Here is a 27,336-nt window from a genome sequence, read left to right as displayed (position 1 = left end):
TTGCTATTTGATTAATAACTACTAATCACCACCATCTCATTGAAAAATACCAGCCGGGTCAGGCGCGCACAGACGCACTAAGACTATCCGGCGAAGCAATGAGACTTCTCTCAGCCGGTATCGCCAGGCAGCTGAGTATCACGTAGTTGCCCTGATAGTATTTTCTTTAAAAATTGCGGCGATAATCGATTTTCTATCGCTGTATTTAGGCTGCAGAGTGGCTGTTTTTGTAACAAAACAAAAATCCAGAAGCTGTATTACCTGGCCTATATCCATGCCTTATCCCTTAAAAGTGGTGCATTTGTAAAAATTAAAGTGCAAATAGCAAAATCTTTATGGGGGGATGGGGCATTTAGTAACAAAAAATGTCTAATTCTTGCATTTGCCATTTCAGCTTAATTTTAGCACTTTACTGTACATGAAACCTGCCCATGCATAATCACCCTCTCCGCATGATTAAATATCACCGTGTTGTAACTTAACGTCCAGAACCAACATTCCCCGGCTCCCTTACTGTGTGTTACCTACATCCTCCCTCATCCCTCAGCGCGTTCTTAAATAGATCAGCCTGTCATTCTGCGGATCAATTTACAAGTCTAGCAAGAGGCTCGCTGTGTGTATATATATATATATATATATATATATAGATTTAGTTTGCTATAACACTGGAAGCTGACGTTAGTCGAGACCCTTGGGCCCGGTTTAACTGTTCGACGCCTGCGCGCGCTGGTCTGCGGACCGGTCCCGGCAGTCAATGAGTTAACCCGTCTCAACGTCGCCTTAAGACGTGTATATATCAATTTTAGCAAAAACAATCCAGGCCAGTAATTAGGAGTTTAAAGGTATTTGTGGCTGTCAAATGAATACTAATCCCCCCGCCCCCACCTCCCCTCCCTCCCGGGGGTCTGTGGAGACCTCACAATAGCTCCAAGGAAGGAACACAGACAGCCACAGTTAATCTAGCTGTCGCCATGGGAACGGCACCGAAGAGCCGGCGTGTACCAGCTATGGCTTCCCAGCATTTTTGTATTCAGCTCCTAATCAGTAATGCCAGAGAGATCAGGTGACCGGGTACTCCAAGTCTCCCATTACAGGGCTTCCCGCTGAGGGGCTGTCAAAACTCTGAATATCACGGATTCACAGAAACGTTCAGTTTGACCGCGGACAAGCGCTCCAATGGGGCCGCTTACTCGTCGCTGCGATCCCTCTGTACGGTCCCTGACCTTATTTCATCTTCAGAATACGGTCGACTGGTCTTATAAAGGGAACACACGCAAAAGACGCAAAAAAAAAAAAAAGGAATTGCAAAGGCAAAAATACTGTGGTGTTTTCTAAAAAAATAAATCTTAAGAGCTCGTACAGGCGGCCGTCCCGCGTCTAACATGCGTTCTTAAAGCTTGGTAAACACGCTTTACGCGATAGTCCATAACTAGCCATAGGACCTGTGCGCACAATTTCTGACGGGAGCTTGTTTGGCTTTCCTTGGCCTCAGTCAACCTTTGTAAATATTTTGTATGATTTTGTAAAAATGTAATGACAATAATTTATTTTAAATCTTATTATTTTAAATCTTCCTTATCGGCGGTGGTACGACTGAAAGCGCGTACCTAAGAGACGGCCAGAGCTTGAATCAGACGAATGTGCGTACGGTTGATCTCGGCAGTCAGAAGCGTCCTTTGCGTGCGGCCATGAATTGCATGCAATTGCGTTCGCTGGCGCAAGTCTCGTTGTGGCGCATACGCAGAGCGATTTTACACGAATTACGGCACGCAGATGGACTTGTCATCCTAGATAAAGCAGGGCAGGCCCTCTGAGTTTGCAGATTGCTGCCCGGAAATGGTGAAAATCCCAATACTTCTCGAGAAGTCTTCGCTAAAATTCTCCAATTCACCAGACATGGGGGATTATTGACCAATCTGCAGCGATAAGGAAGATTATTTTATAACAGCAAATTATAAAATATAATCTCTTATCACAGCAAACGTAGACCCCCTCGCCTATACGTATACAGTGGTCTTAATTGTCCCAGCAGCACTTTCTCAAATCACTTTGTTCACTTATACACGTCATTCATTTAAAGGAGCGCACCTTTAAATCTATGTTTTGCATGCATTCTGAAAAGGTAGCAATCTCCCTATAACAGCGGTGGGCAACAGGCAGCCCACCGAGCCTTCGCATGTGGCCCCCCAGCTGGGTGCTGCCGACTTCCATGTCACATGACCTCCTATGCACAGTGCAGGGAGGTCACACGGCATATCGGCAGGTGGTGTACTGTGCTCTCCCTTCTTCCTCTGTGCAGCCCCACTCCTGCGGCCCTTCAGCTACTTCCTTACCTAGTAAGCTATAAAACTGGGTAGTGTTTTTCTTCGTACTACTTAGTCACATGCAGGAGCGTGGAAAATGTTGCAGTTATCTTGTTCCACATTCCATTGCTGTGGGTAAAAAAAAATGCATGCACACGTCTCCACGTTGTATATCCCCCGTTGTTGGACGTGTCTTAAGCATGTTGAGTTACCAGCTCTCAAAAGGCCACTAAACCACAAAGAATCCTGGCATTATCTTGACATCTTGTGGGCCACACGGTGGCTTAGTGGTTAGCACTTCTGCCTCACAGCACTGGGGTCATGAGTTCGATTCCCGACCATGACCTTATCTGTGTGGAGTTTGTATGTTCTCCCCGTGTTTGCGTGGGTTTCCTCCGGGTGCTCGGGTTTCCTCCCATGCTCTAAAAACATACTGGTAGGTTAATTGGCTGCTATTAAATTGCCCTTAGTCTCTTTTAGTCTGTGTGTGTGTGTGTGTTAGGGAATTTAGACTGTAACCTCCAATGGGACAGGGACTGATGTGAGTTCTCTGTACAGCGCTGCGGAATTAGTGGCGCTATATAAATAAATAGATGATGATGATCTTGCTCATCCTTGGGAAATACAATAAACGATAATAAAACATGGTAGTAACATGTACATGAAAGGAAGTATAAGTAGCTTATCTTGTATACTCCTAAAATTAGTTATATATTATTATTTCTATTTATTTTACTAAGCAGCAATAGGTGGCTTACATTGTGCAGTCATTAAACACGATAGCAATCTTACACAGGCGTGCATGCAGACAGACACGCATGTACTATTATTACATGCTACCAGCCACCATCTTTAGGCTGCACCGCTATATTTAGTAACTCAGAGTATGACTTATGTAATATTAATGCAGGTTTTTCCCTCTCCAGGCTCCCAGGAATAGACTCAATGTTAGGGCAGGTTCTCGTTATCCAGCAGTTGCCATGGATACCAGAAGAATTCTGTAACATCTCCATTTAGAACATTTGTGTTACCCGTCGACGGACGGAGCTCTGGAACAGGCTGCAGTTTTATAAACAGCGGGATATAATGAGAGGACTGTTTAACGCCAGTTTAATGAGAACATAAAAATAGGCATTGAGTAAGTCATTTGGAAAACGTACAGATAGGAAATGAGGGATGCAAAGCATATTGAAAGTCACAGATGTCATTAGACAAAAGACATTCCAGCGTGGTCAGGGTCGTGTATAAAAATGCTGGTTACCTAGAATTATGCCCTAATTGTACCAAACATGATCAGTGCTTACCAATGTGCTATGTAGTTCTGATAGAATGTGGGCGCGGCTTGGCAGATAGCGGGCAATGTTGGTTTTGATTTCCCCCCACCTAAAACGTTGATAGGAATTGAACTCAACTGCTGAGGAGCGAGCTTTATCCGTGCTTCCTTCTATGCTGTTCACTTAAAGCTGTCATGTTACATAGGCATAGTTGTTTAACTGCATGGCCCTCAGATATGACACAAAACTGCTCTGCGAATACAACTATTCAGTGCACAGAGCAAAGCTGAGCTGCGTCGTACCCAAGGGTCGCAGAAACCCATCCGCTGATGGTTGAATGATGTAAAACCTTTTGTGATGAACACAGAAGGAAGCCAGAAAGATAAAATAGTGTGTTCTGTACAAGTTGCAGTAGGGTATGTGCAAACCGCTACATTTAACTTATCTGAAGGTGCAAAATGAATATACAATGTAGTAATAATGTGCGTAAAGGTAAGTATATAAAAGTATGTTACATTTACAAGTATCGGGAGGGATAAGGAACTGATACTATAGCACAGAGAGCAGTGATATGATTCACCAGCAAACTACATATGGTGGGTCTTAGGTTTTCCAATATTATTTAGCTTGACTTGGGATGAGAACTAATGTAATTTGAGCCTCTGGCAGACGCTGGTGTACCCCTGGGGATGGTGTGTCTGCTGTCGCTGTATTGTATTTATCATTTATTTAGGGAGCAGACACATATACTAAATCCTGTGCTAATCCTGGTGCGAAAATTAATTTCTTTCCCACTTATTATTCCACTTGTTTTTTTGTACATGTAGTAATTATGCTCCATTCACCATCGTAATGTGGTCATTAAAAACAAAAAATCAAATAAGGGTTTGTCTACTAGGCTGTAAATATATTCATAGCAAGCCAAGCCAGTGCTATGGGGCCCAGGAACAATCATCGTCATCATCATTTATTTATATAGCGTCACTAATTCCGCAGCGTTGTACAGAAAACTCATTCACATCAGTCCCTGTCCCATTGGAGCTTACAGTCTAAATCCCCTAACACACACACAGACAGACAGACAGAGAGAGACTAAGGGCAATTTAATAGCAGCCAATTAACCTACCAGTATGTTTTTGGAGTGTGGGAGGAAACCGGAGCACCCGGAGGAAACTCACGCAAACACGGGGAGAACATACAAACCACACAGATAAGGCCATGGTTGGGAATTGAACTCGTGACCCCAGTACTGTGAGGCAGAAGTGCTAACCACTGAGCCACGGTGCTGCCCACACAATAGGGGCCAATATCTCCCACCATTGGGAAAAAAGCAAAATTGGGGGAAGATAAGCCCCACCTACAATCTGCCCAATCATGCAAACATTGTATACTTGCCAACTTATGGCATTCAGAAAATCACGTCATTTTGGCCAATTACAGCAGGGGGCGGGCTCAGACGACACAATATTTGCTTTATTAACCCCCCCCCCTGTCACTTATCTATTGCGGGGCGAGAACCGGGAGGTTGCCCTGCTCTCCCGATCCCTGGGAGGTCTCCCAGAAATGCGTGAGTCTCCCAGATATTCCTGAAGAATAGACAACTATGCGTTAAAGAAAAGCAGTTAATGAATCTCTAGAGACTGAAATGTCTTTTACATTTCTGTCTCCATTACTGAAGTCATGTTGTCTTACCTGTCAGTCTTTGATTAAATCTTGGTCTCCATGAAAATGGCCACCTCCATAGGCATCAATACATGGACATAGGACACAATTTCTGAACTGTGTCATCATGCCACAGATGGCGAAGCCAACCACGTCCTGTACTGGCTCAGCATCAGGGAGAATGCCAGACTCTTCAGGGAGTGAGGGAGATCACCCCTAGTTCAGGGAGTCTCCCTGACATTCAGGGACAGTTGACAAGTATGTGTTTACACTTCTGCAAACTTCTTGATTCTCCTGTGAACTTGATATGAGCTGGACATCTAGTTCCTCTGGGGCAAATCCATGTTGTTTTCACTGTGCATCTTGTGTACTTCATACAGTCAATGTACAGTAAGGGCGTGCCAGGCTCCAGCACACACAGCAACGTCCGATTCAAGCTCTGGGCATCTCTCAGGTAGGTGATTTTCTGTCGTATCACTAGCTCCAGCTACAGGTCGGGTGTAAGTGCCGATCACTAATGATTTCCAGTCGCGTATAAATGCTAGAACATGTGTTTGCAATCAGCAGCAGCTGTAAATGCATCTTATGCACAGTGGACATTAGAGACATCATGATATATGTATTTCATGGAAAAAATTATAAATGTTTTTTTTTCATTAATGACCATAATATTAACAGGTGACTATATTTGAATTTTATATTCCACATATATATATTGTACGTTTCCAGCCGTGTGTCTGTAGCTAGACCCCAATTCAACAAGAGACGTTAATTCAATCCGCTCCTGCTTGAATACAGACCTGTGTATACTATTTACATACATATTTTTTTTTTAAAAAAAAAAGACGCACAATACATTAGTTTTGCGCACCTTAATGAATCAGGCCGCCTGTGTCTATTAATATACAATGGAAAGGCAGCCAGCACTGTATAGTGAATGACAGACTCCTTTCTCCTTTAAAATGACACAGCTTAGGGACTGGGATCCCCCGGGTGTTTGTGGAGGGGGTGGGGTGGATTAATACCATAAATGTCTTTTTTTTTTTATTGAAGAAGGAGGAGCCGCTGGTGGAGAAGGGACATTTAATACAGGCAATTACAGAGGCACTCCCTTATGTCTGCCCTTTACAAACTGTCACCCCAGCTGCTGGTGTGTATTCTGCCTTAATAAAGATTATTCCCTCCTGTTTTATTGGCTGGTCTGCAGAGTGTTGCAGGGTTCCCGCTGCAGAAGGCCCATTCCAGGGGATAGAATACTGGAGAGTTACTTATAATTCCAAACAGAAAAATCTTCATTCTATTTCCCTCAGCCATTGGACTGTGCAGATGTTATTCCGTCATTGGCTGTCAGAAGACATACTCTCTCCCTCTCTCTGTTCCTCTCTCTCCCTCCTCCTCCTCCTCCTCCCTCCTCTCTCCTCGTCCTCCCTGCTCTCATGGCCTTTGTAGCTACACAGCAATGTTCTTACATCTGAGCTGGTGACTTGGATTCCTGCTCTGTCACTGTCCATCGGGAGATCACCAACAGGAACCCCTGACTTGGCCCCCCCAACTCCAGCCCTCACCAAAGACTGAAGCCGAATTGTGCACAGGACTGGGCACTGCTGTGTTTACCCCTAATAGGATCACACATGTCATTTTATTTTTATGAATAGGGAGGATTGGCTCTTGTTATCTGCCCCCCTTCCTCTCATCCACCCCCCCCCCCCTCCTTATTCCTTAAGGTGAGCCAAGGACAGCAGACTGAGACCACTAATGTCTTCTGTTCCAAACCTACTTGGCAGAATCAATGGAGGAAGCCACACAATGGAGTTCAGAGGCTGAGGAATCCCTCATCTGTTTTTTTTTAAATCCTTTTTTTGGAATATTAATTTCCAAAGGCAGTGAGCTTTTGTGCGAGGTGCACCTGCTATTTTAGGTGTCCAGTGCACCCGGTGCCGGTTACAAGAGGCAGACACCTGTCCCTTTAAATCTCTTCTCTCAGACAAGATGCAATCTTTTTTTTTTCCGATTGCACCCATTCTGTTGATGTTGCAGTTTTATAGTCCCCATTCCCCAGCATTGGTCTGTTGATATGATTCCCGCTAGGGTTACCGCCGTCGCTGACCCCTGCTCTACAAACCGTTTCTCCTCCAGTTGGATAGTCCTTGGATAGTCCATTGGGATAGAGCGTGGGTGCCCCTTTTGGAAGGAGTAGGCGCTTAGACCTCAGATGCTCGTAGGATTAAATGACTTCTTGAAAGAACATGGATGATTTGTTGACAGGACGGTGATCTGTCCTCTCAAGTGCAGGGCCGTGACCTCCCTGCATGGTCACATCTGAAACTGTCTGGTCGGAGGCAGGGGTGGGGGGCATGTGGACTTAAGGAGCCCCCTGAGCACCTCAGCTCTCCTACACTGAAGAAAGGATTTTCGTGACCACAGAGAGAGGATGAGGGGCTGTTTATAATGATGATGTTTGATACTCAGGTAAGACGCAAACACCGTTTGTCAATCTCTTATTCACGTTCATGTTTTATGTATTTCATTTTTTTGCACAATAAAATACAGTTTATACTAATTTAATTATAGTAGAAATTGTCCCTCTTGAACAAGAAGACTACACATTGACTGAACTTATCTATCATTTGTGAAGTGCAGTTTCTCCTCTTCTAACAGGGAACTATAAATACTATTTTCAGCAATAAAAAAGAGAAATCATGGTTAATTTACAGGCAGCAACTGGTCACATGTATTTGGAGAATGGCAAATAACTGAAGAACAATGGGTGTATTTATAAGATTGCATCAATAATGTTTCTATAAATGATGCTCGGTGATGTCATCACTTATGGCTGCTTATTGGTCATTTCAGCCTTTATTATAAAGTGTCCTTAGGAGGTACGTTATTCCATATTAGAGAGGAACGTGGTGAAGGTTCCGGCGATAGAATCTCCAGATTTCCGTTCTGTTTTGCCGTTCTCCAGAGTACAATTCTAGGTTGTATTTGTAAATTTGCATTTTGCGGACTTTATAGCCTAGAAAATGTACAGAATTTCACAGCTAAATGCGGAATGCAGCTAATATCTTGTATCCAGTTTCTAAGAATTTGCTCATAACTGTTCCATATATATTTCTATATCTAAATATAACATAAGTGATGATTATCTATGTATAAAGTGCTGTAAATAGTCATCTATACAATAAGTGAGGTCTGATGTCGTTGCTTATAATCTGTGATTTCTGACGTCATTACTAAAGTGTTCATTAGAAAAACTTGTGCATCATAAGGTATAACACACCCCTGTGGAATTTTAAGGATATTAGAAGTCTCCTGGGACTTCTGTGATCTGTATAAAATCTCTTGGCCAATGGCCTTGTCCAATTTTAAATCCACTACACCCTTCAGCGGCTTCTAACATCCTTCTAATACATAAGTGTTGTTAAGATATGTATATAACTCCTGTACATAATATTTGTATAAACAGTGAGTTCTGAGGTCATCACGAATCAGTGATTTCTGATGTCATAGCTTATAGTCAGTGAATTCTGATGTAATCAATTCAGTGTTTAGTAGGAAAACTTGTGTAGTATAAGGATCAATGCAGCTTACCATAAATTATTATGGATATTTGAAGTCACCTTGGATTTCTGTGACCTTGTGCTGCGCTATGATCAGAGAACTCCTTGTTGACTTGTAATTTCCATACGGTTCACAGTATCACATGTAGGGGGCACAGATAACGGAGACCTAGGGCTAGATTTACTAAGCTGCGGGTTTGAAAAAGTTGGGATGTTGCCTATAGCAACCAATCAGATTCTAGCTTTCATTTATTTAGTACCTTCTACAAAATGATAACTAGAATCTGATTGGTTGCTATAGGCAACATCCCCACTTTTTCAAACCTGCCGCTTCATAAATCTAGCCCCTAGTCTGCACCGCACACACCCAGAATGGGTCTATGGTGGGGCGGGCTCGGAAGACGAGGACGGTATTGCATGGCCCTTCCCAAACTTTGTCAAGTGACCCAGCCATGCACTGTTCCGCCGCTGATTGTGTGCATTATCCCAAATAAAATTGACCTTTTCCCAGGTGCGCCAATCATTGGCCGTTAGCCATTCATCTACAATTAAGCAGCGATATGTCTAGAACGGAAAGAGCGGCCTGTAGTTTCATTATATATTGTTTCGCACTGAGCCATTGGCTGTCCAGAGCTGTTGGTCTGGATTTAATGATTGCCTGGCGAGCGCACGTCTCTCTCTATCTTCGTCTTTGCCAGGTTGTAGTTTCCTTGGCAGATTCTAAATGAAATATCTGCAGCGTGTAATTTTATCTAAGCTCATCCAAACCCCGGCTGTGCAGACCCAAAGAAGGTCATTAGTCGTTTATGGTCAGCGGGATGAGCAGGTTTGGTAGAACCGTCAGTAATATAGATGGATGGAGATGTCAGCTGATGAGGGTAGACAGGCCGCAGTAAAGGCCCCAGCCTGTCATGTATGTCTCTGTGTCATCGGACAATGGCTGTTTACTAGTGGTGTCTTACCAGCTTATTGTTCTGTGACATTCAGGATCCGCAAAACCTCGGAAAAGCAGAAGAGAAAATTAGTTCTATTTGCCAACTTTAGAAAAACCATTTCATGGAGATTGGGCAAGGTACAACTAGACACTCTGCAATGCGGAGCGATGCTCAAAGGTGTGTGTCCTGCTTTGTCCATAGGTGTGTCTAGCCCCACCCAGGAGGGTCCAGTACCACCATGTGGAACATATATAGCCTCCCACCGACCCTCTTACTCCCCACTTCTCCACTCGTCATTATGACTACACCTAAAGCTACAGAAGTGCGGCCATTTTATTGTAGTCCACCTCCTCCAGGTAAAGAAAATAAATAGGAGGTGTGCTACAAGAAAATGTCCGCTGCTCTTCAGCACAGCAGGTGTAGTTATAACTAATTCTTCTCCCCGGTGTTTCCTCTGCTTTTTGGTCCGACTTCAGTGAGCTTGCTAGGCTCTCCTGTGAGTCTGGGAGATCATCCACTATGGTTTTGCCAAAATGCAAAGTTATGCCATCTAGCTTTATCTACTTTTATGTGTAAATGAAGCCCAACATATCTAATTTGTTGCAGGCAGCCACAAAAACAATCAAACTTATATAAGATCCCCTTTGTGAATGTAAGCATGTGTTGGATTCATTTTAAAACTTTTCCTGGTTGATGAATAAACATCTAAGACCTGATTCATTAAGGGACGCAAGGCCATCTACATGGTGTATTTTGCGTATTTGCACTCATGTGTGAAACAAGACTTATGCCAAAGAACGCATCTCATATTCGCACAATGACACTTCCTACTGCCTACGATTTAAAGGTCGGACCAGGGAGGGGAAGGGGAGGACTAACGTAGGCAGCGTACAGTAAGGGCGCGCCCAGCGTGCATACAAGCGGCCGATTCAAGCTCCGGCATCTCTCAGGAACATGGTTTTAGCCATATCACTTGCACCAGTTACAGGTCAGGTATAAGTGCTGAGCGATAGTGGTGACGACCGTGTATGCAGCTAGAACATGTGTTTGCAATAAGGAGCAACTGTAAAAATTGATTTTATATACAGTATGCATTGAGAACATCCCAATAAATGTATTTCATCTTTTTCTTGATGATTATATTATTAACATGTAACAATAATTGCAGTGTGTTGCGTCTGTATCAATATGGCAATCGGCGTATAGACAGAGCGCACTTAGACCCGTATTCAACAGGAGACGTTTCTTTAGATCCGTTTGTAGTTGAATACAGACGTACAATCGTTTTTATTTTAACGCAATTTGCTCTCAGATTGCATTCCTTGATGAAACAGACGTTTAGCCGTTCCTTTGTGCCAAGTGCCGTGTTGTCAGGTCAGCACTAGGGGGCAGCAGGCTCCATGGGATTTACGCCTTGCTCTAGACATCAATTAGGAATGCATTTTCTCTCAGCAATTAGTTAAAGATGAGATCAGCTTTTTTTAGATACATGATGTATGGTGTATGGTGTATGCCTGTTCAGTCTTAGGTTGATGTTGTGCTAGTAACACGCTTTTGTGACACCTGCCGGTGTGATAATTGAAGGATGACTCAGGGGCATAATCAAAGCCGACTTCCAGGAATTCCTCAAAATAGGCAAAATGCAGAAGTTTCATCAAACCTCCATATAGTAGGATTAGAAATCTGCCTCAAGAGAAGTGGCAGCATGGCGTACTACCGTATGCACCCCCACTTCCACCACTGTATATACGCATAATATATTGGCTCTCCTCTATTACTAAAATGTGGAGGTGTTGCCCATAGCAACCAATAAGAGCATAGCTATCATATTCTAGAATGTAGTAGATAAATGAGAGCTAGAGTGTGATTGGTTGCTATGGGCAACATCTCCACTTTTCCTTTTTAGGAGTTTTGATAAATCTACCCCTAGGTATCAATACATTTTTTCTAAGTTTGGTGGCTTAATGGTTAGCACTTCTGCCTCACAGCACTGGGGTCATGAGTTCGATTCCCAACCATGGAGTGTGGAGTTTGTATGCAGGGGCAAACGCAGGATTTGCAGAGGGGGGTTTCCTCACCACGCCGCCAGTGGGCGTGACCAGCATGCATGGGGGGCGTGGCTATAATTTTAGGCAGTGCTTGGCTGCTCTCCAACTCTTCCCATCCCCATAATATACATGGGCAATGCTGCGTGCACTACTGCAGAGCTGTGTGAAGCGGGAGCAGGGTCCAGCCACCTCAATTATACAGAACCCCAGGCTTGGAGGGGGTGTTTCCAGGCACTAGGAAACCCCCCCCCACCCCCCCCTCGGTTTTCCTATGGTATGTTCTCCCTGTGTTTGCATGGGTTTCCTCCGGGTGCTACTCCAAAAACATACTGGTAGGTTAATTGGCAGCTACCAAATTGACCTTAGTCTGTGTCTGTCTGACTGTGTGTGTGTGTGTAGGGAATTTAGACTGTAAGCTCCAATGGGGCAGGGACTGATGTGAGTGAGTTCTTTGTACGGCGCTGCGGAGTTAGTGGCACTACATAAATAAATTATGATACAGTTAAAATACGAAAATAAAAAAACCTTCATTAGAAAGCATGGCTGTTTCTAATTAACAAAAGCTGCCATCGTGGAACATCTATAAGCCTTTATAAAATATCTGTTACAGCAAATATTTTCATTTCTGGTGTCTGGATCCACTTTTACTTGAGGTGGTCGCTGCCCATTTGTGAGACAAGGATATGGTTCAGAAATTTCCACAGGCCCGTCGGTAATATTACACAGTAATCTTATTGTGTGTTTGTATTTACTTACGATACTGCCTTTAAGCTACTTTAGCTTTAGAAAAATGCTTTTCCAATGTAAACACTTTATCAGCGGTGATCTTTTATTTTGCCATAGGTAATTCTATAAGACACTAACGTCCGTCCACGTCACAGAGCTCCTACACTCACAGGGGTGTTAATATAACACGTTTAATGCGCATTCCCAAAAGGACTTTACCAAAAATAAACCTTCGCTCTGCGTCAACTTCATAGCGTTCACAAGCGTTAATGCTCAGTTGCTAGCAAGGACAAAGTGGCAAAGTACAAAGTATGCGCTTTTAACAGACGCGGTTTATTAACGCCTCTGTGTACGAGTCATTCAGTTGACATTCGCTGCTGTAGGTATAGTAACTTTGTTGCGTAGTGTTGTAAGTATTGCAATACCCCGGATGCAATGACCTGTCTTATACAGGTAAGCCACAGAAGTCAGGTGTTAGAGTTGCAGTTCAGTAATTTCCCTGCAGGTGGTGCTGTTTGCTCTATTTAGATTATGCTTAGTTATATTAACTCGTTCGTATCTTCATCATCATCATCATCATCATCATCGTCTACTTATATAGTTATGACTTCCCTGCTAGCACATTCAGATATTATTGTATGTGCGATTTAAAGGAAAATGGTAAAAACAATCAACACTAAACAACAAAATTGTCATTGATATAGGTGTCTCTGATGTTGGTGGGCAGCACGGTGGCTCAGTGGTTAGCACTTCTGCCTCACAGAACTGGCGTCATGAGTTCAATTCCCGACCATGGCCTTATCTGTGTGGAGTTTGTATGTTCTCCATGTGTTTGCGTAGGTTTCCTCCAGGTGCTCCGGTTTCCTCCCACACTCCAAAAACACACTGGTAGGTTAATTGGCTGCTATTAAATTGCCCTTAGCCTCTCTATTTCTGTGTGTGTGTTAGGGGATTTAGATTGTAAGCTCCAATGGGGCAGGGACTGATGTGAATGAGTTCTCTGTACAGCGCTGCGGAATTAGTGGCGCTATATAAATATATAGATGATGATGATGATGGTGTGCTCGGTCACCATCTTTAAATATTTTGTGGGTGAGTGCTGCTCCTGCTGGCCATGAGTGGTATTGCAGTACCAGATATTGCTCCTTGGCTAGAGTTAATTCTAGGCATTCAGTATATAAAGATACACACACAACATGAAGTCTATCTTGCAGCAGCCAATTTACCTATGTTTTTGGATTGGAACTCAAACATAGAGAACATACAAACTCCACACAGTCAGTGCCATGGCTGTAATCTAACCCAAGAAGCAGCAATGCTAACCGCTCTGTGTTTTCGGATGAAAGTGCAGTTAATCTCTTACTTGCAGTGGAGGCGCTGCTGGAGGCCCAGGTACGACACATGTACTGATCCTGTGTATGGAATTGGTGCCCTCTGCTTCTACTTTCTCTGGTACTCTATGGGTATTCCTTGTACAGGTGCAACAGGTTTACAGTCTAATAACAGGGATACAAGCAAAGTTATTAGGGCCCGCTGCACGGGGAACTAGTGAGCCGTGGACCCTGGTTCCCTCCTGTTTCTAAGCTTCAGGCTTATCAAGGTATAGTGCATTGTATTATGAGATGATTCTGCAAAGTCATCTCAGTAATGTTTATCTAACTCACTCATTCAGTGATCTCAAAGCCAAATGGGTAATCAAACCTATGATAGGGCTCTCTGTGCTATCTGACGAGGTTGCCTTTCCAAACTGTGAAGAGTGCCGTCAGCTCTGGAGAGCAGAATAGAGCAGGAGACACAAATAAATTAGGTGTATAGCTGGTACAACATCTGATTGGACAGGGGTGGCCGTCCAATCAGGTGCAGTGTTCAGCACACACCTCCCGTCAGTCAGTATCCCTAGAGAGATTTGGTTCTCCGGTACTGGGTGACTTCTGCTCCCCATCAGATGATTTCGAAGAGGGACAGATGCTATAAAGAGGGGAGGGCGAATGAATAACTCCATTAAGTACTTTGGTAATTTTTATTAATGTAAATAACAATCATTTTTTTTTATATATAATTGATAATAATGTGTCTTCACGTAAGAGTCACATGTAGGTTCTATTCTGGATGAAATGACATAGACAATAATTGTCTCTTATGGTCAATAAAGAGGTTTATTTATTTCTCTGTATCCAGAGAAGAATGAATGAGAGGTCTTGTGTAAGTGTAACCCAATCACCCAGCTACATGTGAGAAATGAATCCTTGTTGTCTCATTGATCGTCCTGTAGTGATAGTTTCATAGCCCCAGGAGGTGATCCCATTAGTTTTAAGGATAAAGGCTGAACCGTTTTTAAATAATTGGAGGTAAGTGGTAGGTGAAGGGTCAGGAGGAAGTGTATTTTCTTTAAACAAATTTGGCTGTTTTTTTCCCTTTACAATGCACAAAAGACTATTCTCGTTTATGGGGCCGAAATATATTCCTATCTGTCCTAAAGAAAATACAATCAACACGGCACAAACATAGCACGGCCAATCGGCGCACACTCCCCAGCGGCGAAAGGGTCAAAGACGATTTCCATTAATTATTATTTATTTTTAACTGACCCTCGCTCAAAGCTATGGGGGTCCCACGTTGGCGAGAAGCCCACCGGTGCCGCCAGATTGTGCACTCCCATGATGCTCCAGGGCTCACAATATAAACTGCAGCAGAGGGAGGTTTGCCAACTTGGCTTGTCCAATCAGCTTTGGGGAAATATACATTGAAACTCCTGCCCGCGAGTCGTGGAGCATCATGGGAGTACAGGCACCAGTTGACGTGAGTTTGTCACAAAGTCATGGGGTATTACTTGGTAATGCCAGGGCCCAGCCTTAATACATAAAATTATAATGTGGCCCTTGTTTGACATCGTTCTTTAGCTAAATTTTGCCTATACGTTTTGGCAAGACAATAAAAAGTAAAATGAAAATAAAACTCTACGTATAAACATGGTTTATTTGCCGTTTTAATGTCTATAGCAGAACAGTGATGCAGTGGGACATTCTGATGGGGATTTTTCGTGAAATGCGGAAAGTGAAATCTGCATATTTTTGCCGTCTTATCAGTATGACTACTATGGTTATAACGATTGTGTTAGTTTCCATTGTTAAACACGTCAAGGAGATTTCTGTGCTAAATTCATCACTTTGATAAAATAGCAACTTTGCAAAGTGCTCCCGCTCATTACTACGGTATTCTGGGATAACAGAATAGAATAGAGTAACTTGATTCTAAATGAGACAGCTTTGACTAGGTGGATTTGACTAGGGTCAGAGGGCTTATTGTATTCATTTTTTAAAACTGGTGATGTACAGGAGGTGAAGAAGGCGGGGCTAAAACAAGCTGTAAGCATGCTGGGACTTGTAGTTCAGTGTTAGCATGAGAGCCATAGATTTATTATCACTGGTCTAGGATGAGTATGTTGGTTCCCATACATATCTTAGGTGTGTTGAAAATATTTAACTGTGGGTATATTTCATACTTGGCAACTTTTCCTCGTTGGCTTCAGGGAGATCCCGGGGGAGGTCTGTGTGTGGGGCGGGGTTTGATGAAACGCATCATTTTGGCAGCACCCCATAAACGATTGTCACAATTTTGGCCGATTACAGCAGGGGGCGGGGCTTAGATGATGCGATATTTGCATCCTTAACATCTTCCCCCGCCACTTGTCTATTGCGGGGGCGAGAAATGGGAGGTTGCCCTGCTCTCCCGTTAGGTCTCCCAGAAATGCGGGAGCCTCCTGGACATTCCGGGAGAGTAGGCAGCTATGCGGTAAAGAAAAGCAGCTAATGAATCTCTCGAGACTCAAGTGTCTTTTACATTTCTGTCTCCATTACTGAAGTCATGTTGTCTTACCTGTCAGTCATTGATTAAATCTTGGTCTCCATGAAAATGGCCACCACCATAGGCATCAATACATGGACATAGGACACAATTTCTGAACTGTGTCATCATGCCACAGATGGCGAAGCCAACCACGTCTTGTACAGGCTCAGCATCAGGGAGAATGCCGGACTCTTCAGGGAGTGAGGGAGATCACCCCTATTTCAGGGAGTCTCCCTGACATTCAGGGAGAGTTGGCAAGTATGGTATATTTTCAGATTTAAGAACACAGGATTTATCATCCTGACCGGACCAAACTTCACATTCTGCAATTCCTCAATTGAAAATGCATACATTTTATTTTATTTCTTAGGCGACGCAAGTAGATTTCATTTTTATTATTTTTTTCAGAACAGACAGGTCTTCCCTTTGGTAGGAGATTAGAATAAATGTCTGTTTATATTGTGTGCATTATATAAAGAAAATTAGGAAAAATATATCTTTTTTTTTTTTAACGATTCTTTCCAAAGTTTGATCTTGTGTCCACTTTATTTTGATTTATTTTACCATTGTTGCACACAGTGAAAGAGGTGACGGAGTGGCTCGCTCACTTTAATTGAATTTATTTTTGTTACTCAGACACTTAATAATCATTACACACAGTGATTCTATGTACACTGCTAGGCAATGAATTCTTGTTATATCTTTTTTTTTATATGATATGAGGGTATTGTTGTATGAAGAACAATAAAAAGAGAAGACTCTTAGGAATTAAATAGATAAACTTTATCAATTGAATTCTTGGGTCCCCAGTCACTTTGGCACTAATTTGATTTTAAATTTATTTAACTACTACACTAATCTTCTCCATTCTCTCCTACAACTTACATGTGTGCACAAAATCTTACATTGGGAGAAAATGAGTGGTGGGACCAGAGCGGGGAAGACAAAAGTTGTAAAAAAACGGAGACTTTAAGAATTTATTTACAAAAAAATAAATGAACATTAATATTATTAAAACAAATGTTTTATTCAAGTAACTAGGCATTTTAATGCTTTTGTTCTGTTTTGTTCTGTTACCACCATTAACCCCTTTATTTAAGTCTAATAATAAATATAGCAGTAGTTAGCTGGTTCACCAATTGTTCATTCATTGTCTTAGCAATTTCATTCATATGGACATAACGGTGGCTCAGAGGTCAGCACTTCTGCCTCACAGCACTGGGGTCATGAGTTCAATTCCCAACCATGGCCTTATCTGTGTGGAGTTTGTATGTTCTCCCTGTGTTTTCGTGGGTTTCCTCCGGGTGCTCCGGTTTCCTCCGACACTCCAAAAACATACTGGTAGGTTAATTGGCTGCCATCAAATTGACCCTAGTCTGTCTGTGTGTGTGTTAGAGAATTTAGACTGTAAGCCCCAATGGGGCAGGGACTGATGTGAGTGAGTTCTCTGTGCAGCGCTGCGGAATTAGTGGCGCTATATAAATAGCTGATGATGATGATAATGTTATGAAACATTTCAATATATGTATTTGCGGATGGAAGCCTACACGATTCTGTAAGCGCCAGTACCGGAGTTTGAGACCAAAGGACAGGAGTGCAGCCGTTAATTGCAGCCAGTGAATTTTGGCGTGGGCCAATGTTCTCAAGCAAAAAGTTGTAGTGAATGGTTATGGAGTTGTGATAAGTTGGCGTCAGAGGGTCAAGAGAGTGTCGCCATTCAGACTCGGAGAATGTCCCTATGATCCGACTTATGTAATAATGTGCTTGTAAAAAGGTAAGAGGGTGGGGACGTATCATTTTATATTTTTCCAAAGTATATGGCTTTTTCCAGGTCTTATCTATCAGGCCGTTATCAAGGTAATGCCCCCTTTCTTCCACAATGACATTGGGTAAGTCGCCATCCTGGAAGTCTAGGTTTTTGAGTAGTGGCAAATGTACTGATTTGTGGGCATTAAGACCTCGTTTACGTTTTAGTCTGTGCCCGCGTTTACATTTATTCCAGAGTAAAGGGGTTGTCACTTAGTTGTTGTGAACTTTCCTGGTTATGTTGGTGGAAAAAGTAATTGAGATTGAAATCTGTAATAAGGTTCTTTCCAAGGAGGTATTGGCCGACATATCTTTTCCTGCAGCCTCCTCGTAGGTATCTTAAAATAGATATCGTCTGCAATTCTAAAATAAAAATAAGAGCTTTATATTGTGGCACTGAAAAATCCTACTTATTGACATGATCGTGACCTATTAATAAACATGACCCTACAGCTCATGCGATTACTTGCTTAAGAAAATAAAATTTCCTGTATTCTGTATTACAAGTGAGTGTATCCTGCCAAGAATCGCATCATATCTGTTGTGATCAGCCATTAATTACCTATCTCAATAAATTGTCTGAAGGTCATGTGTGGAGATGAAACTGTAATATTGAGCAATTGAAGAATTGAACGATTATAATGTCTTGTGTACCCTGGGAAGGGGCAATCCTACCGACGGGCTATCAGCATTCATCATTCATCATCCGCCTAATCCAAAAATGATCCTTTCTTTACAAGGTGATCGTTGTCAGGGTTGGCATTAGTTTTTGGTCCATATAAACTGTGATATCCTCCAATCGCCTGACATCGGCAGCCATATTGCATTGTGCATAAAAACCTTTAGAGAAATCGTGAGACTAGAAATACCTTTATATATGTGGCTAATTTGTCGATTTGCTATATACAGCCAGGCTTATCATCATCTTCAACATTTATATATATATAGCTCTAGAAAATTCCGTAGCGCTTTACAATTGAGAACAAACATTAATAAGACAATACTGGGTAATACATACAGACAGAGAGGTAAGAGAACCCTGCTCGCAAGCTTACAATCTATGGAACAATGGGAGTTTGAAACAAGGGCATGTGCTACATCATATTGCACATTGGACAGCTAGAATGCAAAGGTAAAAGTATTGAGTGGGCTGTGTGATCAGTCACACAGCAATGTTGGTCAGAGGGTTGTTGTCTTGTGTGAGCTGTGTAGACGGTGGTAATAGGGTAACCTAGGGAGATTAATATGGTGGTTGAGGAATATTATAAGCTTGCCTGAAGAGATGGTTTTCAGAGAACGCTTGAAAGTTTGAAGACTAGAAGAAAGTCTTATTGTGCGAGGGAGGGAATTCCACAAAGTGGGTGCAGCCAGAAAAAAAGTCCTGTAACCGGGAATGGGAGACCTATGAGCATAAGCGGACATGCTAAAGTGATTTAATTGAGTTCATGTTTAACTCCGTCCATCTTTCACGGCCTCAGACAGCCGTGCAGAACTCCCATGGGAACTAGGTCGCACGTCAGCCATTTTGCTTGACAGGAGCGGTATTCCTCGACGGCGTATCTGCTTGGCGGGCTGATTAATGTGGGGTGGACGGATCTACGGGGACAGTCAGTTGAGGGGAGGAGAGGGGGGGATCAATAGCTGAGCGAGGTGCCAATCAGTAGAAGAGGTTAACTTATCTCTGACAGGCAGTGACAAAAGATTAGGTCAAAGCACACGAAAAACCTGTGTTAAAACAATATATCATTCCTCTGCTGTCCTTAAGAAGAGCTTTTTCGCCTCAGGAGTCAATTCCCTTCACAAACAATTTGCGGACAGCTTATCTTTTGTAGTTAAAAAAAAGCCCTTCCCTTCGTCTGTAAAAGAGTTAAAACGGCAAAATTCATTTCAATCCTCGGCCCTGTGTTGCATGTGCAGGAACACCTCCCCACTAATCCCTCTGGATGGGGCCTTCCTGTTATTGTCAGGCAGGAAGTATACTGAATAGGTCAGAGCCATGTGAGAGAAGGGGGGGAGCAGATGATCCATATCATATCAGAGTTGTAGTTTATGTTCAGATGACTTTTTGTCCTCTGATTACAAAGGAACGAGTTCAACAAATCATTCTGATAAAAAAAACATTTCAGCCATTTCCTAAGTATATTGAAAGTGGTTCCAAGTCTTCACTTGGCACTTGCTTGCGTTAAGATACCATAGATATATAAATATATATAATTATATATATATAGCAACAGCCTCCTTTATCACACAGGGGGCAGTGTAGCCGAAAAGAAACACCGTAGGGATAGTTTGTTGTGGATAAGTGTATTGCAGGACCCTTTAAAACGTTGTCTGTGACCGTGCGTCGTCAACAATACTAGTGAAAATCCTCTCTATGGGATAGATTTACTAAAGCTTCTAAAAATTAAAAATGAAGATGTTGCCCATAGCAACCAATTAGATTCTAGCTATCATTTTTTAGAATGTACTAGACAAATGGTAGCTAGAATCTGATTGGATGCTACGGAGACACTTTTCCTTTTTAGAACCTTTAGTAAATCTACCCCTATGTGTACACTCCTGAAGCTGGCTCTTATTTACCCACAGCTAGATTTCAACCCTTCCTCACATTTTTAAAGAGCAAGTAACAACGCTATTTGACATTAATATACCTCAAAGGCTGTGTATTCCTAAATTGAATACTATACATGAAATAACGGGAGTGTTTATACTTAACTAAGTATGTCCATCTTGCTCTTTTTCATTCCTCTGCAGTAGGATGTCATGATAGAAGGGAGGAGCTTTTCTAACTGAGCAGGCAGATAGTGATTGACATCCAGGCAGACTTGCTTTGCAGAGAAGCAAATGGATTGGTTGGTTCGTACACAGAGGCATTGCCAGTGATGTCAAAGCAAACGTAACAATTTAATATTTAACAGAGCTGCAGTTGATTCATACTGGATGATATATTTTACCTTCTTGGTTCATATATGAAAATGTCAGTGTTGGGGTTAAATAATCTCATTCATGGTAGGTGACAATTATACCAGAGTATAGAGTAAGGACCGATCTCTTTCCACTGCAGCTTCAATGAATCATTGTGAATCCTGAGAACGGTCGTCTTTCCTCGGATCGATATCTCGTTGCAGTGTTCTAAGAAAAGGTAATAAGGCCGTAGTCTACGGTGACACTAATTGTGGGGGTGGTATGACAGATCTGGCTGAATGCTTGTGAGACACCTAATGAGTATAGCTCAGTAATAAGTGGCGTCCCGTATTGTCAGGCAATCTACAGCTTATTCCAGCACACACAGCATCTTTCACACAATGAGACACAATTATGAAAACTATAGAAAAAAGGTTTGTAAGATTGTACCTGTTATTTTTCTAGTGCATTTAACAAAAAAATGAAAGTAAGCATCTCATTGGCTGATATGGGTTAGAGCGCCTTTTCTTGTGCATCAGTTTTTATCTGCAACTGTGCATTATTCGTCAAGTATGCACGGGGAGGGAGGGCGGTTAGTAAGGGGGAATTTGACCCCAGACACTGGTCCTCAAAGGGCGCCATCTGGTGGTCAATTTGAGAAAGCAGCAGGCGCTGTATGCAGCCCCCTATATTTGGATACTCTGCCTGTGAAATGTTTGTGTATCCTCTGCAAAGTTCGCTGTCTTGTGTGACCACGCCGACCAATGCTAAGCTCATAGTTGCCAACTTTCTATTCTATTGTTGCTCTCTGGGAGATTACGGAGGGGGCGGGGTGCTGAAAATCACATAATTTTGGCCCCGCCCTTGCGACAAAACCATCATTTAGGCTCCCGACGGGCAGGTTACGGGAGAATTGCCTTGCTCTCCCGGCAGTCCAGGAGACCTACCCGAAATTCGGGAACCTACTGGACACTGCAGGAGAGTTAGCAAGTATGGGTAAGCTTACCTACCGCCATAGACTGTACGCCATACTTGCCAACCTTTGCATAGTTAATTCCGGGAGATCCCGGGCAAGGGGCATGGTTGGGGCGGCGCGCACGGTCAATCACGTCATTTTGTCCCAAAACCGCCATTTTCTCGTGGGAGGGCGGGGGCAAAATGACGCGATTGACCACGAATCGCGTCATTATGGCAAATAAATTCCAGTATGCGGTATGCAGGAGGCTTGCCTGCTTTCCAGGGAGTCCGGGAGACCTACCCAGATTTCGGGAGTCTCCCGGACATTTCGGGAGAGTTGGCAAGTATGCTGCACACGCACAACCATTTTACTAAGGTGCTGTATTATAGCAACGCTGTAGCCCCACAAAAATAAATGGCTTCAGCGTGCAGTCACTGGTGCTCCACTAAGGGGAAGGAGCAGTTCAGGTAAACTTCAATATTTAACCATGATTGCTCCTTAAAATAATTTACATAAAGGAGGCGCAAATATATTCCATCACCCGCAGGCACCGTGTAACCGGACAACGCCTCCCTCTGGTGTGCATAGTGCACCAAGCTCTTCTGTGACAGAATTACCTCAGATTTATTTACTATTGATAAGTGAATGAATGTCATTTAAAATTATAGTATTACCTTTTTAAGTGTTCTTATTTTTACTTTCACTTAGCCTAACAAGGTCAAGGATGCTATTTTGTGTTATTGGTGGTGTTATTGTGTATTTCTGCTGTCGCCCTGTTCCAGTACATTCACCACATCTGTGAAGTAAAACGGATGCAGAGTTTTTCCGTGAAGGACTAAGGTCAGGGGCTGCCTGTGAGTTATTTATCAGTTCTGCGTTCTTTCCTTTTTCCTCGACAAAGTGAACTGATAAAACGAAAAAAATTAGTTTGACATTTGTAGATCTCAGCAAAATATTTCATAAAGAAGTTCTCCGTAACAAGATACACTGGATGGTTACAGAAAAAAACATTTTTGGGAAGTAAATGACATGACCTGAGAAGATTATATCTAATGTATTGTATTTGTCGGCCGTTACGGTGCATTGGTTGTTCATTTGTACCTCCAGTTTCGTGCAAAAGCTAAATATACAGGACAAAAGTATGGGACACCTAGCAGTAGAGATCAGAAGGGAACATGCAGTGTGACAATGATTGTTACTGCTTATGAGAGAACATGGAGAGAGCATCAGTAAGAATTAAGTCAAGCGACAATATGGAGTTAGAAACGCCAACAACTGTGCTGTTCAGAAGAGAAAATTGAAATGGCGTGTTCATAAGTGAGAAGGGGATACTGGTGAACGGCTGTGGGCTGTATTATACAGCAGAAAAGAGGGTGACAAAATGGCTGCATTGCTGAGGAGAGATCATGAAGTTAGTATTGCTAGGGGCTATATATCACTGAGAAGATGGTGACAAAATGGCTGCATTGCTGAGGAGAGAGCATGGAGTTAATATTGCTAGGGGCTATATATCACTGAGAAGATGGTGACAAAATGGCTGCATTGCTGAGGAGAGAGCATGAAGTTAGTATTGCTAGGGGCTATATATCACTGAGAAGATGGTGACAAAATGGCTGCATTGCTGAGGAGAGAGCATGGAGTTAATATTGCTAGGGGCTGTATATCACTGAGAAGATGGTGACAAAATGGCTGCATATCTGTGGAGGGATCATGGAGTTAGTATTGCTAGGGGCTGTATATCACTGAGAAAGTAAAAGGTTAGAATTGAGAATTGCGTCATTTTGGCCCCGCCCCCCGCGACGTAAATGACGGTTTCACTGGGGCGAGACCAAAATTACGTGATTGGTCCCGCCCCCTCCTGCCCTCCAGTCACGCCCCCTCTCCCGGAAACAAGTTTCCAGGAGTAGGCAAGTATGCATTACATCATTAAAGACATGGAAAGAAATTATAAAGCACTACGGAATTTACTAGTGCTATATAAATAAATGATGATGATGATGATGAAAATGGCCAAGCTCAGTCTTACTGTAGTGAAAGTAAAATGTGTTTAAAAAAACTTATGATAAGAGGAGATCTATGACAGTAAATTTGGTGTCTTGAGAAAAATAAAGAAAATGACAGAAAAATGCAGTAAAGCAACTGCAAAATTACGCACGGAGAATCTAATAATAGTCATTGTTATGGATCAGTAAACATTGATTGATAACTGACTGTAATGCTGCTGGGTGACCGCTCTGCCTGTGAAATATTTGTGTAATCTCTGCATAGTTTACTAAGTGCCTTGTGGTTGCCTCTCCCAAACCAGCAAGGCTGTATGAGGTCACAAAGTGTGATTTATGTGGTATGTGGAGAATCTTCTGCACCAGATGACCTCAGGGTAATAGGCGTGTCGCTGCCTCTTATGTGTGCAAATGATGTCAGAGCACAGGCCAGGTATTGGCTGGAAATAAGACATGAACCGCGAAGTGACGCAGTAAATACCTTCAGCACCAGCCTAGGGGTTACCAAGGGCATCGGAAAGGCAATGAAATAATTCAGTGACTTGTGAGGAGTAGCCGTAATTAGTAGCTGCAAAGCATCATGGGAAGCACTTCATAGCCAAGTCTTGCAGCTGAAATGTTAGCGCACCTTCCTCTTTTGACCCAGATATATAAATAGCTATATATACAGTATGATATACTTAGTACCCTCTGCACAGTAAGGTACTATGTACTACAATGGAAACATCTCATCACTTACACATCAGACTCTGTCCTCTCAAATGCCGCCATATACCCCAGTATCGCCTAGCCTGCCAGCCTATAGCATACTTGCCAACCTTTTAACATTGAATTCCGGGAGATCCCGGGCAGGGGGGCGTGGTCGGAGGGGACAGGGCGCGGTCAATCGCGTCATTTTGGCCCCACCCCGGCGACAAAAACGTAATTTTGCTGTGGCGGGCGGGGCCAAAATGACGCAATTCACCTCGAATCGCATCATTTTGGCCATCAATTAGCAGTATGCGGGATACTTGCCTGCACTCCCGGGAGTCCTGGAGACCTACCTGAATTTCGGGAGTCTCCTGGACATTCCGGGAGAGTTGGCAAGTATGGCCTATAGCCACACCGGCCACCATATATCCTCACATGCTTCCACATATTCCATATAAATCAATATAGCCACATGTGTCCTCACCCACATAGTCCAGCAGGGGCGGGGCACTGGCCCTCGTGGGCCTGGTCTTCAGTAAGTACAACTTACATTAGCAGTTTATGTATTCAATAAGCATTTTATTCTTGGCTGTTCATCATCATCATCATCATCATTTATTTATATAGCACCTTCAATTCGGCAGCGCTGTACAGAGAACATTTAAATGTGTATTAGAGATCATTTTTTATCGTTTTCAGCTGCATTGAAAGGAACCAAACGCACTGAACTGAAACGTAAAAAAAAAAACGCAAAACAACGCCAGTATGTAGGTATGGACATGTAATGAGTTTTGTTTTCACATCCGTGTATGTGTATTTAATAACACGTGTTCATTCTAACACTGGTGGCAATATAAGCTACTACTTACTGCTGAACTGAAACTAAATAGCATCCGTGGACTACAGTAAAATGGCCGCCCAGTGACGGAATCATCAATAAAATATAAGAAGAATTCAATTCCCCCCAGAATACCGCCGCGGAAATCCTATTACTGTTAATGCGGTAATTTTAACCCAGTTTTCTGTTCGCGTTTCAGGGAGCAGCGAGGAAAAAGCCGGCATTGAAATTACCGTATTAAAGGTAATTGTGCGCACTATTACCGTAATGTCGGTAATAGTGCACGGGCCGCGTTACTTTTTACAGTAACGTAGGAAAATGAATTTCCCCATATACTGTATATAAGAGTGGCTTTGTTTTCCTTTCATTGTTTTATTTATTACATCCCAAAATAAAATACAAATAGTAAAGCACAAAATGACAAAGAATGGAATGATCAGGATAGACAAAATATATAAACCAAATAAAAATAAATGACAATTGTTTTTAAAATAAGTAATGTTTCAAAATAAAAAGCAAATATGGAATAAGTATCAAAAACATGGCAGAACCAAGATAATAATAGATTAGATAGATAGATATGACATAGATAGATAGATAGATAGATAGATAGATATGAGATATTAGATAGATAGATATGAGATAATAGATAGATAGATAGATAGATATGACATAGATATGAGATAGATAGATAGATATGAGATATTAGATAGATAGATATGAGATAATAGATAGATAGATAGATATGACATAGATATGAGATAGATAGATAGATAGATAGATATATAGATAGATATGACATAGATATGAGATAGATAGATAGATAGATATGAGATATTAGATAGATAGATATGAGATAATAGATAGATAGATAGATATGACATAGATATGAGATAGATAGATAGATATGAGATAATAGATAGATAGATATGACATAGATATGAGATAGATAGATAGATATGAAATAGAAAATAGATATGAGATAGATAGATATGAGATTGATAAATAGATATGAGATCGATAGATAAATATGAGATAGATAGATATGAGATAGATGGGAAATGGATATATATGGGATGGATAAATAGATATGGGATAGATAGATAGATAGATAGGTGGTAGATTGATAGATAGGAGATAGATAGATTGATAGATATGAAATAGATTGATAGGCGATAGATATATAGGAGATTAGATATATATGAAATAGATAGATATAAGATAAATAGAGAGATAGATAGATATGAAATTGGTAGCATAATAGATAGCACAGTGGTTAGCATTGCTGCCTCTCAGCACTGTAGTCATGGATTTGATCACATCCAGGGCTCTATAGGGTAGGTTTGTATGTTCTCCCCGTGTTTGTGCGGGTTTTCTCTGTGTGCTCTGTTTTCCTCCCACACTGCAAATACTAACTGATACGTTAATTGTCTTCTGAGATATATAGACCCTAATGTGTGAGTATGGTGGATAATACAGACTGTGAGCTCCAGTAGGGCAGGGACTGATGTGAGTTCTCTGTACAGCGCTGCGGTATATGATTGGTGCATTATAAACAAATTATAATAATAATAGATTGATATTGATGCTCTTAAAAAGATTTATTTTTAACTCAAGCCATATATAGGTGAACAAAAATGTTGGCTTATTATAAATATTCTGTAACCCTATTACTGCTAGCGTTTGTTTACATTCTGTTTTTCTGGCTGTCCGAGTGATGGGTCCAGAGGTATTTTCTTACTGAGTGATCTACTGACGTTTCCTGTGCAGCAAGACCTAGAGCTGT

General features: G+C 42.1%; 1 protein-coding gene across 3 annotated transcripts in view; it reads left to right on the top strand.

The window, feature by feature from the left end:
* The window catches only part of RALGDS (ral guanine nucleotide dissociation stimulator), a 165,299-nt gene that overhangs the window by 55,986 nt on the left and 81,977 nt on the right, over positions 1-27,336 (top strand). The window contains exon 1 of one of the 3 annotated variants that reach the window (XM_075185335.1): positions 6,697-7,708. The exons of the other annotated variants lie outside the window; for them this stretch is intronic. Coding sequence (XP_075041436.1) covers positions 7,688-7,708 — 21 coding nt within the window. The 5' untranslated portion in view covers positions 6,697-7,687. Of the gene's footprint in view, positions 1-6,696; positions 7,709-27,336 lie in introns of those variants that run through there. 3 annotated transcript variants of the gene reach the window in all.

Source organism: Mixophyes fleayi, chromosome 9 (genome assembly GCF_038048845.1).
Source record: "Mixophyes fleayi isolate aMixFle1 chromosome 9, aMixFle1.hap1, whole genome shotgun sequence".
In the NCBI taxonomy this organism is placed as follows: domain Eukaryota; kingdom Metazoa; phylum Chordata; class Amphibia; order Anura; family Limnodynastidae; genus Mixophyes; species Mixophyes fleayi.
This window is presented reverse-complemented; position numbering and strand designations above follow the sequence as displayed.